A 13054-nucleotide genomic window follows, 5' to 3' on the forward strand; every position below is an offset into this window, starting at 1 on the left:
TGATGCTCCGCAAGCACTGGGTTGTTTAGCATTGGGGGCGAGGCCTGGAGCTCGGCTCAGGGCTCTGATGGGGACATGAGAGATGCAGGAGAGATGGAGGGAAGAAGTGGAATGGGTTGTATTTGTGTGCTAGCCTCTCTGCCCTGCAAATTGGGCCGCTGTGCGAGGGCCAAGGCAGTAAAAGATAAGATGCGATGGCCCTTTAATAAGGGAGACTGGTTCTATAAATCCACCCACAGGGACATGTCCCCAGGCAGAGGAAGGGCCAATGTGATGGAGAGATGGCCTCCAATGGTGCCCTCCCGTCTGCCTGTAAGAACCAGTTGGGATTCCTGGAGGTCTCCATGTGATTGAGCCTCCTAGTTGGGCACTGGCGAGGAGACCAGGGAGTGGCAATGTCTCAGAGCCGGCTCAGGAGGTGGGGGCTGTGACGCTGCTTGGACGACCCAGGGCTCGGCCTCCAGGGTCTGATTAGAGCGGCTGGAAATCAGAGGGGCTGCAGGTTGACGTCCCCCACTGGGCCAACTCGCACGCCTGCAAGAAGCCTTGTGGGGCAGACGTACCCAGAAGCCCATCCTTCAGGCTTGTATTGCTGTGAGGGATGGCCAGCACAGAGGGGCGGCAGGGAGGCAGGCTCTGGCTCCATTCCTGCCCATGGATGACTGATGGTGAAGCAGAGCTGAGCGTCCCCAGAGCACACTGACCGGCTCGCATGCCTGTGCAGGAGAGGAGTCCCTGACCATTTTCGTGGACAAGCGCAAGCTGAGCCAGAAGGCAGAAGCGGTTGGGACGGGAGGGGGCGGGAACAGCTCCACCATCTCCCTGGAGACCCTGCACCAGCTGGCCGCCTCGTACTTCATTGACCGGGAAAGCACGCTGCGCAGGCTCCACCACATCCAGATAGCCACAGCCGCCATCAAGGTAATACCGCCACTGAGCTCGGAGCAGGAGGCCCCAGGATGGGGAAGGAGGGGGGTGACAGCAAGGGGGACCCTGCCTATCCAGATAGGGGTGGGGGATTAGCATCTCTGGCGTTAGCTTTTCAAAGTAAAGCAAAGGTGAAAGGGGTACAGAGCTCATTCCAGGAGGGATGGGCTTGCAAGTAATTACTCGGCGTATTACAGTAGCCGCTAGACACTCCTGATGCTGCACGAACACATTGGAAGGAACTGTCTCTGTCCCTACAAACTTACAATCAAAATACACAAGGCCGATAAAGGGTGAGAGGGGAAACTGAGGCATGGGGAGGGACGTGACATGCCCAAGGTCACCCAGCCGGTCGGTGGCAGAACCAGGAAGAGATCCCATGTTTCCAGATTCCCACTGCACTGCCTTATGCACTGAGCCATTGGCACAGGGTGGTCCCTCCTCAAATGCCCCTCCTGTGGTAGGCTGCAGCATGATATGTGCTCCTGCCTCAGTTTCCCCTTAGTCCAGTTGTAAAGAGAGACAGTCTGTCTGACTGTCCAGTTCAGAAGCTCACCTCTAGGCATAACTTGTATACATAAAATAGTGCATAAAACACTCATGGTAAAACAGTTCTCCCAGTTCCTACAGGAACACACATCGAGATACAGGGATTTCTCCAGTCCCCTCTCTGGGGACAACGCTTCCAGGTCACCCACCCGTGAGTCCCCCAGCACTCCTTTCCCAGTCCCTCTCTACCCTTGTTCCAGGGCCCCTCTCTCCCAGCCAGCCACCTGCTCCTGAATCTTCTACCCCGAACACAGCTCAGCCCTTTTCAGCCTCCCGGCACTGGCTCTCCAGCTCAGGAAGGGCAGCAGGCTAACGCTTCCACTGGCCTCCTAGCATTTCCTCCCTATTCCCAGGGAAGACCCACATCATTTTCTCCTCTCTGCAGCTTCCCGGTCTCCCCCAGGAAGCTCTTACCTGTTACCCCCTGATGCTTTCTTTATAAGGGTCCAGCTGCCTTCTTTTAACCCCCGTTGGGCAGCTGCTAATCAGTCACAGGTGCACTGGACTCTGTTCCCTCTCACAGGGCCCAGTCATGCTGTGACAGCCACTCCCTCACAAGGCATTGCCCTCTGGCTGAGAAAATTTGAGTTTGGTGGCTGCTTCTGCTACAGAACGTGTGTGACCTCGAGCAAGTTGCTTCTGTTCCCCTCTCCGATACAGGGCCAGTAACGCACTTCCGTGGTCTGGCCTGTAAGGGGCTGTCTCTTGCTCTGTGTTTGTACAGCGCCTGACACAATATACATAAAGAATAATCAAGTATCTGGGCAGGGAGCCTTCACCAAACCCTCCAAGCGATGTGTCTTGTCCTGACCACCCTTAGCAAGCTGATGTCTTGCTTTCACCTTGTTCCCTATGTTGAGGTCTATACGGGCTCCTGTGGCTTAACCCCCTGGGTATCTTATATGGCTGAGAACAATCCATCAGTAAATAAAACACCAGCTTCATCATAAGAGCCAGCCACGAAACCCACCACTCAGTATCCCACCCCTCCACTCCAAACGCCTACCATTAAACAGCCCCACCAGGCATCCGTTCACAGCACGGACCAACACGGCATTCTTATGCCGCGGTCTGCAACCGGTGTTCTGTCATCAGAGTGGGGGGCTCAGGGAAACGGCTGGTGTCCAGACTCACAGGGCGACATTAGCCAGAGTTCTGAAAAGCTCCCCTCCACGGCTCTGCCGGTGCACCTCAGCCCTGACCTGCAGCCCACTACTGGTCCAGTGCTGGGCTTCCACACCCTGCTCTGTTGTGGGTAGGGAAGCCAAGTCAATCTCCTCGTGTGGTTGGAGACTGGGCTGGGAGGCTCCAATGTGAACCCTTCCTGAGCTCTGATCTTCATGCCGTAGGCGGGGAGAGCTCGCTGTGGAAGGGGGAGGGGGCAGAAATGGTGAGTGGTCGAAGGAATAAAACAGTGGTCCAGTTCATATGAAATAGAAGGAACATGGGAAGAGGCCAGAAGAGCGCTGAGGTCTCCTTGTGAAATCCCGGCCCACGTGGCCTCAGGCGGCAGGGTGACCTTGGAAAGCAAACGTCAGGGCCGTCCCTCCTGAGGGGGGCTGAGGAGTTGCTGCTCTTGCACTGGCCTTGCTCTGCCACAATCTGTGCCTTTCCTCTGAAAGTGCCACGCTGGCTCCCAGCCTGGAGCTGCTGTGTACAGACTGGGCAAAGCTCTCCTTGTGGTGGGTTATATAGAAGGGGGCTCAGCCTCTACCCTGGTCTGTTTCCCTGACAATGGGAGGCCAACCGTGCACCTCCTCCTTCCAGTCCACGTAGGACCCAACGTAAGTGTATTTCCTCTCACCCACTGGCTGCTGACAGCATGGCCCAGAGGATGCGGCCTGAGCTGGGGAATCAGGAGATCTTCTTACTAATCTGGGCTGTGCTGCTGAGTTACTTGGGGCAAATCTCTATGCTCTGAATTCCTTCTGTAAAACAGAGCTGTACTTTGAGATCTCTGGAAGGCTGTTCTCATCTTGGCCTTTGGGGATCGCCTTGTGACTGTCGGATCTGACCCCCCTCTGCTCTTTGAAGCCCTCTGTGTTAATTTGATTGAACTGAGTGGATCTAACGAGATTGATGAGCATAGAGCAGGTGTGCCACATACAGTCAGGGGAGGGGAAGGGGATCTCCTGGTCCCTGTTCTCCCCACCCCTGCCCCGATGCTGTACTTGGGATGCAAATTGTGGCTGGTTGAAGCCCAGTCCCTGCCCCGGGCTCTCCTCCCACAGCCTGGCAATTATAACCCCGTCTCTGGCAGCCAGCGTCCTCGCTGGGAGGGGAGAGGGAGCCAGAGCAAGGTTAGCGCCTTCCTGTTAGTTATGGGAAATTGGCCACGCTAACGAAGCCGAGCTGCATCAGGCTGGAGGCAGAGCTGCTCTCTGTAAACAGGCCAATTAGCAGGCAATTATTTCCCCTTTCTCCCAGCGCTGCCCGGCCGCCCGTCTCTTGTCTCTTGTGCTGCCGCAGACGCCCTCACTCGGGACTGCTCTGCCGGCCTGGCTGGCTCCTTGTTGGCAGGACGGACAGCCCTGCGGCCTCTGACTTACATTTGCTTTCCAAGGTCACCCTGCTGCCTGAGACCACATGGGCCGGGATTTCACAAGGGGACCTCGCCGCCCTTCTGGCCTCTTCCCATATTCCTTCTATTTCATATGAACCTGATCACTGTATTGTGCCTTTGCTGCTCACCATTTCTGCCCCTTCATGCTCCTTCTGTCACCCTGCCTGGCCTCCAGGAGCTGAGAACAGAGCTTGGACTATCAGAGCTCTGCATGTTTTCAGCTGCAGGCTCAGACCCTAACTGCTGTGGTGTGATACAAACGCCAGGTCCTGCCTCACTCGCTCTCTTACTACCCCCTGTTCTCGCAGGTAACTGAAACCCGGACGGGCCCTCTTGGCTGCAGTAACTACGATAACTTGGATTCAGTCAGCTCGGTTCTCGTCCAGAGCCCTGAGAACAAAGTACAACTGCTAGGTGAGGACGGCAGCCTTCCTCCTTTCATCCCCCATGCCTAGCAACAGCCAGACCAGCCCCTACAGAGGTCATCGAGGGAGGGAGAGGCCAGTGGGAGAGAGTAGGGATACTGTAGCAAGGAGAGGGGTAGGGCCCCAAGTGGAGGGATGGGGATAGTGTACAGGAGTTAGGTCAAAAAAGGGACCTATTTACCCAGAATGCCCTGATGTTGGGGCGCATGCCCCATGTCATAGGTGATCCCAGTAGGTTACGGTCATGTCTTCATTGCACGCTGACTCCTATCATTGCCCAAGCATGCACTGTCCCACTAGTCCCAGCTGGGCCCTGGGACCCTATAAGGTTGGATGGAAAGGTGCTTTGGAGGGTGGGGGAGAGAAGCTGTGAAGTGGGGGTTAAGAACTACTGAGCTGCAGCACCCAGCGCTGAGGGGTAGAGCCTCAGCTGGTGTAAATCGGCAGAGCAGCCCATGGAGCTATCCCCAGTGACCCCAGCGGAAGAGTCAGCCCTGGACGTTTGGCTGGACCTGATCCAAATTGCTGCCGATTCTCTGGGTCTGCAAAGCTAGGCGAGGGGTCTCCCAAGAAGAGGCTTCCTGATGAGATGTCCGGCGTTTCAGTCCCGGTCACAACCCATAAGTGAAGAACCCACATAGAGAGCTGGGGACGGGACCCGGGAAAAAGTGAATTCAGCTTTTCCAACTCTCCCAAAGATTGAGGGGCAAGGCTGAGTTTGGGGATGAAGGTGCCAGTCATTACTCAGTTTAACCAAATTGGTTCAGCCATCTCTGTCTCCGAAATGCCAGGAGAGACCCTGACCCCTGAGAGTCCCAGCCAGTTTTGCAGGTTTAAAATTAGCATCTGCACTTTTGTAGCTTCTCTGAACCGAGTCTCTGCAGCTGGAGAGATCCATCCCTTCCTTGAGTGGAGCTTCTGCCCTGACGGTTATTGGGCAAAGTGGGGAGAGGTCCTCAAGTCCCAGATCACATCATGTCTGATGCTCCAGGGCCAGAACCTCCACACATGTAAACTGGTGTCGCTCCGCTGCGGTCGAGGTCGCTACATCAATATTTTAGACTTTGGGCCAGAGCCAGCCCTGGTATCAGTGGATGTGGCTTCACTGCCGTTTGTAATGCTGAATTTGGCCCAGTTCCCCGCAGACAGGAAACACAGAGTGCTGAGGTACGTGTGGGGTGTCGGCTTGTCTCACCCTTCCTGGGACTCTCCCTCTGTGCAGGGCTGCAGGTGCTGCTGCCCAACTACCTGCGGGAAAGCTTTGTGGTGGCCGCGCTCAGCTACATCACCTGCAGTTCGGAGGGAGAGCTCATCTGCCGGAAGAATGACTGCTGGTGCCAATGCGGGCCTGGCTTCCCGGATTGCAACTGCCCTGAAGCCGACATCCAGGCAATGGAAGACAGTCTGCTGCAGATCCAGGATGCCTGGGATAATCACAATAGACAGTTTGAGGAGTCAGGTGAGGCTAGGAATGTGTGAGCTCACTGAGGCCCTCCCCTCTTACTGAGACTGCTGTGCTGGAATAGACCAGTGACCCTGCTAGTCTGCTGTCCTAGCTCTGACAGTGCCAGACACTTCCCAGTCGTATTAGCTAAGCTATTAGCCAAGATGGTCAGGGACGCAACCCCATGCTCTGGGTGTCCCTAAACCCCCAATTGCCAGAAGCTGGGAATGGGCAATGGGGGATGGATCACTCAATAATTGCCCTGATCTCTCCATTCGCACTGAAGCATCTGGTAACAGCCACTGTTGGAAGACAGGATACTGGGCTAGATTGGTCTGACCCATTATGGCCATTCTTATGTTCTTATTTCATTATGCAATAATCTACTTTCTGCGTGGAGATTTCTTCCTGACCCAGATTGTAATCAGTTTACACCTGGAAGAATGAGAATGTAGACCCTCAATGTTTATCCCAGCCAGTCTCACTGCAATGTTTTTTTATTATAAAATGTTCTTTAAAAATGTCTACACTATTTGCCTCAATGATATCCAGTGGCAGTAAGTTCCACAGGTTGATCATATGTAGACTTAAAAAAAACATAATTGCCTTTTAATTTTAGGGTGTCCCCTTGTTCTTTTGTTATTATGGGATGGGGTAAACAGCAGCAGCTGGGATCACAGCCACATCTGAACCCTTGTCAATTTTAAACCTGAATTCAGTATTGTTAATGCTTCAGAAGCAGTGTGGCTAGTGGACAGGGCCTGGACTGGGAATCAGGAGAACTGCCCAGAGGGATAGGGAAAAGAGAATTACAAAAGATGCATGAAGTGGGATTTTGGAAGCAAAGGGGGTTCTTGCATTGCCCTCTTTCTCTTGGCAATCTGGGTTCAGATCCTGAAAGTCACCCAAGTGGAAATGGGTAGAGGGGATCTCTGTCTCTCGTACTTATCTGAATCCCATTACTATAGTGTCTGACAGCTTCCCAGAGACCATTTTTGTTAATTACAAAGGGCCAGATTCTGACAGCCTCACTCATAGTAAATAGCACCTTAGAGCCTGATCTAAAGTCCATTAATGCCAATGGGAAGATTCCCACTGAGATCACTGGGCTCTGATTAGGGCATTAAGCCACCAAAGTTCCCAGTTAAAACAATGGGACCCCGGAGAGTAAAATGCCATTCAGTCGGAGTAAAGGAGTCAGCCTGTGGCACCCTAATTTTAGGCCCTGTTGGTGATCTCTGGCATGACACAGCTGAGGGTGCGGACCGTCAGGAGCGCAAGGAGACTGGCAAAGCTCCGTGGGTCCAGGACTGAAACAGCTGGTGTGGTGGTTTGCAAGGAAGGTGCAGTGGCAGAGCTGTTTGGGTCCTCACGACTGAAACAGCCAGTCAGGAGTGAGGTGCATTGGCCTAGCTGCCTGGGAGGAGCTTGACAGCTCAATGCCTGGCTTCGACCAGGGCTACCAGCCTCTCCACTAACACCACGTGCAATGGAAAATGAATCCATTAGCTCCAGTGCAGGGAAAATGACTTCCAAAATCTCTGCCTCGCTCTCCAAGTGGTCTCTCCTTTCCACGAGGGACACCCTTGCCAGGGGGAGTATTTAGGCCTAGCGAGCAGCTTAAAGGTCCAACCCCGTATGGGTGTCGAGCCATCCCGACTCCAGTGACAGTCAGTGGGAGCGGAGGGCTCTCAAGAGACATGCAGAGCGCCTTGGGAAACTGGCCCTGCCCCTAGGAATTCGATTCCCTGAGGAGTGTGTGTTACAGCTGCTGTGGCAGGATGTCACGGGGAACCAGTACCTCTTTGATTAAGTCTGGTGTGGGGGAACCAAATGATACCTGCCTTGCTTTCGCCTGGGGGAACCTGCTTGAGTCCCAAGTTGGACTTATGTACAGAGAACTAGCGTGAGGTCTGGCTAGGAAAGGTGGGAACTGTCTGAATGTGAAGGATTGGTGTCACGGCTAGAGCATGCTCCAGCGGTCACTGGTGACACCTTCTCCGTCAATACATTAACAGCAACAGAGTGTGGCCTAGTGGATCGGGCACCTGACTGGGACTCAGGAGACCCTGGTTCTATTCCAGGCTCCTTTCATGGGCAAGTCGCTTCACCGTGCTCTGCCTTGGTTTCCCTTCCAACCCCATATCTGTCTGATCTAGTTAGAATATCAGCTCTCTGGGTGGGTGGACTGTCTCTGATTCATGCAGCACATGGGGCCATGATGTTCGTTGCCTACCCTTAGGTGCTACAAAAAGACAATAAATAAAACTGCATTTTAAATAGACTAGTGGCATTTCCCATCTGATAAACAGGGAGTATCAATGTAATTTACGTTATAGAAATGAATGAGACCTTATGATTCGTCTAACCAGGCAGTGTGACCTAATGGATCAAGCCCTGACCTGGTATTCAGGGTGTATTCCCAGCCCTGCCACAGGCCTGCTAGGTGACTTTGGGTAAGTCACGTGCCCTGTCTCTGCCTCAGTTTCTCCAGCTGTAGAATGGGGATAAAGATTCAGAGCTCCCTTGTAAAATGTCTTTAAGATCTAGTGATGAATATTGCTAGATGAGAGCTAGGTATCATTACTATAATTTTATCATTTATGCTGCACTAGTGCTTAGAGTCCCATGCATTGCTCAAAACCCCTTTGTGCTAGGCATTGGCCATATACCTAACAAAAAGATGGGCCCTGCCACAAAGAGCTTACAGCCTAACTGTGTTTTTCATTGAGGGAAACGGTGTCTAGTAACTCCAGCTAGGACATGTTCTGAGTTCTAATCCTGCCTCTGTAGCCCAGGGCAAGTCAAGCCTCAGTTTCTCCAGCTGCAAAATAAATACAGTGCTCCTCCCTGACCTAGCTGCGAGGGGCATTGTAAGGACGGTTTGCAGGGTGCTAAGTATTACTATTGTGTAATTCTAGCAAATCTACAAGCTATCAGAAGCCAAATTCAGAGTTGATGTGATGGGGGTGGGAAGGGCTGGTGCCATGCGGGGAGGAGGTCTCTGTCCCACCAGTCCTTGCAAAGAACCCCTGAGCTAAGTCCATTTGCCTGGGCATTCTGCAGGGGCCGCATGTTTGGATTGGGGGCTAAGCCAGGGGAAAGACTCTAACCAGGATGACAGGCCGCACTCGAGAGTGACTCTGGCCTTATCAGATAGCTCTTCCTGGGTTACATTCCTGCTGTGCTGACTCCCCTTCTCTCCCCACAGAGGAGCTCCAGTCCCTGGTGAAGAGACTCCCGGAGGATCGCTTTGTGAACATGACAACAGTCTCCCAGTACTGGGCAATGGACCTCGACGTGCAGCATCGCTACCAGCAGCTGAGCACCAGCCTGAAGCTGCTGCTCAAGAAAACCCATCGAATCATCCGGCGTCTCTTCAACCTCTGCAAACGCTGCCACAGGCAGCCTCGCTTCAGACTGCCAAAGGAGAGGTACAGCATCCCTTAGCACCAGCTCTCGGCTGCCCTGGCCCAAGCTGGGTAGGTGGGGCAAGGCCTGGGACCACCGGGCCCATTTGTTACTCATTGTACTGACCAAACTGGGACTAGAAGGGTGACCGCCTCTCTCCTAACATGTCACGCCATGGACGCTGAGTAGAGAAGCCAGCCCTTGGTGACTGAACTGCTTTGCCCCCTTAGTGCTGGCTCTTCCAGGCTTGGGGCGGTGCCCTGGGGATCCTTGCCTGTGCCGTGGCTAACCTGAGGACTCCAATCTCCAGGGCTGGTCCCTCTCCCCGGAACAATAAATATGTCCAGGGGACAGGCCACCACTCTGACCCTCGGGAAGAGCGGTAGCCATGTTCACGCTGGCATTAAGGAGCCTTTTCTCTCTTGCCTCCTTCTCCTTTAGATCTTTACCCTACTGGTGGAACCACATTCAATCCTTCCTGTACTGCAGCGAGACCACCCCGCCGGGGACTTTCCTGGAAGACAGCCACAGCTGCACCTGCCCCTCCGACCAAGTCTCCTGCCAGGGGTCCATACCATGTGCCTTGGGCGAGGGGCCAGCTTGCGCTGCCTGCGCCGAGGAGAACAGCACCCGCTGTGGGACCTGCAACCCAGGCTACATGCTCAGCCAGGGCTTGTGCCGTCCGGAGGTGGCAGAGTCCCTGGAGCACTATCTGGGCCTGGAGATGGATCTGCAGGACTTGGAGCTCAAGTACCTCCTCCAGAAACGGGACAGCCGCATCGAGGTGCACTCCATCTTCATTAGCAACGACATGCGGCTGGGGAGCTGGTTCGATCCCTCCTGGAGGAAACGCATGCTGCTGACCCTCAAGAGCAACAAGTACAAGCCAGGGCTGGTCCACATCATGATGGCCCTCTCCCTCCAGATATGCCTCACCAAGAACAGCACCCTGGAGCCAGTCATGGCTGTCTACGTCAACCCGTTCGGGGGCAGCCACTCAGAGAGCTGGTTCATGCCTGTGAAGGAGGGGGGCTTCCCGGACTGGGAAAGGACTAACGTGGATGCCTCGGCCCAGTGCCAAAATTGGACGCTCACCTTAGGAAACAAGTGGAAGACCTTCTTTGAGACGGTCCACGTATACCTGAGGAGCCGGATTAAGTCTCTGGATGACAGCTCCAATGAGACTATCTATTATGAGCCTCTAGAGATGGTGGATCCATCTAAGAACTTGGGCTACATGAAAATCAATAGCTTGCAAGTCTTTGGCTTCAGCATGCCGTTTGATCCGGATGCCATCCGGGACCTGATCCTTCAGCTAGATTACCCATACACCCAGGGATCCCAGGACTCGGCCCTGTTACAGCTCATAGAGATCAGGGATCGGGTGAACCGGCTTTCACCGCCCGGCAAAACCCGGCTCGACCTTTTCTCTTGCTTGCTCCGGCACCGACTCAAGCTGGCCAACAACGAAGTGGGAAGGATCCAATCCTCCATGCAGGCCTTCAGTGCTAAAATGCCAAGCCCCATGGAGTATGAGACTGGCAAATTGTGTAGCTAGCCTTGGGGCACCTGGAATCTCTGAGGAGGGGCCAAAGAAAAGGGAGGGGGATGGAGAACCAAGACTTCTGAAGGTCCTTACCTTAGTGCCAACCGCGTGCTTCCTCGGGACACCACGTGACCAGCCACAGGGATGGCAGCGTGTGAAGGATGCAAGGAGATGCCCGGGCCATGGCAAGAGACTGCAGGACAGCAGATGCAAAATGGTTAGAAAGGGGAGCCAGGCCTAAGGAGATAGGGTGCTTACCTTGTAATGGCTTGTACTTCTCCCCCTTCCAAGTCACAAATGACAATTGTGACCAGGCAGGAAAATCAACAGGTTATTTCACCTGGGAACAGGCCCATGTGGGGAGACAGCTGGTGGGAGGTGTCTGCCCTAGGGAGGAGACATCTGGTAGTACCTCTGCCTGTGAGCCGAGCCAGTGCTCCACACAGAGCTGGGAGGCGAAGGGATGGGCGGCAAGACCTCAGACACCCAGCAGGCCAGAGCTTCACTCCCACCCACCCTGTGGGAAGAGGCCGGCTGCGGCCTTCCTCAGCGCAGGCACTTTTGTATTCTTTTTAACAGACGTTTCTACCCACATCCCGGCTTTTCCATTCTCCATGTCACTTTCTAAGTCGTCGTATTCCCTGCCTCTTCCTCCCGCCCCCGCCTGCTTTCTGGCACCATTCCCTTGATGGCGGGGGAAGAAGCTGGCCGATCCCAGCTTGGGGGTCTGTGGGACAGGCAGCCCTGCCTGAGCTCCCCTATTCCCACATGGAAGGGGGAGCACTCTGCCCTCCTTCTGCAGCACGGCACCATCAGTGCGCCTCGGTACATTGAGCCAAGATGTTCCATTATCGACATGAGCCGCGACTGGGCACCTGGACAGACACACCCATCGTTACAGTCAGAGGTGGAGCTCTGTGGGTAGCTTCTCCTTTCAGGTTTTTATTTAATCAATTGTTGGGTGGTTTTTTTTTTAAAAACGTATTTATTTGGGGGGAGGGGGGAAGAGGATTCAATTCTTGTCGATTTCTCCAGCCGAGTTTCACCTTAGTCAAATGTATCTGGTTTAATATATTTTTTAAAAGATTGCCTTTTGAGCAAAACAAAACAAAGTTGAAAACAACGCGGTCTCGGGCTGTGTCTTTTTGACTGGAGACACTCTCTGGGTGTGTGTGAAGAGGTGGTCGGCGTAAACGTGGACAAATACCTAGGAGCAACTGTCAGTAGATGGGGTGCAGAGGTGGAGACATCAATGGCCAGGTGCACGTGTGATTACGTGTGGTGTTAAATAGGTATTGATGGTTCTGAGACGGCAGGTGTGGCTGTGAAATCAGAGGGGGTTGGGTTGAAGGTGGGGGGCTGTAAAGAGATCTGTCCATGTCCATCCACACACATGTAGCAGAAGTTCCCAAGCTATTTTTGGCACGGTTGCCATGGCTCCTTTTCTGTTTTTTTCCTCCTCGCTTAGTTTTGCCTTTTGTTTGAAGTCTATTTATAACCCTTGTACCTCTGCTCCTAGCCACACAGTTCAGGAACCCCCACTGATTTGAGCACTGATGCTGGTTTCTCATTGTTAAAGGAAGCCCCTGTCCTCATGTGTGGTCCCCTGGCTGATGGCTGCAGCCAATAGAACCTGTAGCAAGATGCTGTGGCCTAATCCTCAGCATTGGCCAACCTTTGCCATCCCCTGAATCTGGGGGCAGCCAGAGCCTAGTTGAGTCCTGGGCGCAATTGAGAGTGGCCTTCGGGCTGGGGTAAGCATAAGGGACGCTGCCGTATGTGGGGAACACCTGGAGCACACTATGCTTTCCCCCACGCTGGCCACGACCCCCATACTGAGGGCTGCAGGAAGGTTGGGTACAGTCAGTTATGGCAGCTGCACACCACCTGTGGGATTTCCCCAGATGGGCTGTCTGATGCCGCATGGGGGCCCCTTTGCATCACTGGAGAGGGGCTAGAGCTCTGGAGCAGGGCTTACAATGTGTGTCCCTGCAATGTCAGGTCAGGAGTTCTTTAAATGCTTTGTAAACCCCATGGAATCACTGTGGAGATTTAAAGGGAGACAACAGGGTAAGGTGGGGCGGTTTAAAGGCGGGGGGAGGGGGTTGGTGAATAGAGACAGCAGCGGGGGAGAGCTGGAGCTAGTTAGCTGGCGCCTGCAGGCAACACAGTCTGGGGGAAATCTGTAC

General features: G+C 54.0%; 1 protein-coding gene across 1 annotated transcript in view; it reads left to right on the forward strand.

The window, feature by feature from the left end:
• BRINP2 (BMP/retinoic acid inducible neural specific 2) overlaps positions 1 to 11988 on the forward strand; it is a 52364-nt gene extending 40376 nt beyond the window's left edge. Inside the window, exons 4-8 of the mRNA XM_073356478.1 lie at positions 725 to 921; positions 4348 to 4453; positions 5687 to 5923; positions 9120 to 9342; positions 9761 to 11988. Of these exons, the coding sequence (XP_073212579.1) occupies positions 725 to 921; positions 4348 to 4453; positions 5687 to 5923; positions 9120 to 9342; positions 9761 to 10877 (1880 nt within the window). The 3' untranslated portion in view covers positions 10878 to 11988. The remainder of the gene's footprint in view (positions 1 to 724; positions 922 to 4347; positions 4454 to 5686; positions 5924 to 9119; positions 9343 to 9760) is intronic.
• The last annotated feature ends 1066 nt before the right edge of the window (positions 11989 to 13054 follow it).

The sequence above is a fragment of the Lepidochelys kempii genome, chromosome 8 (assembly GCF_965140265.1).
Source record: "Lepidochelys kempii isolate rLepKem1 chromosome 8, rLepKem1.hap2, whole genome shotgun sequence".
Lineage (NCBI taxonomy): Eukaryota > Metazoa > Chordata > Testudines > Cheloniidae > Lepidochelys > Lepidochelys kempii.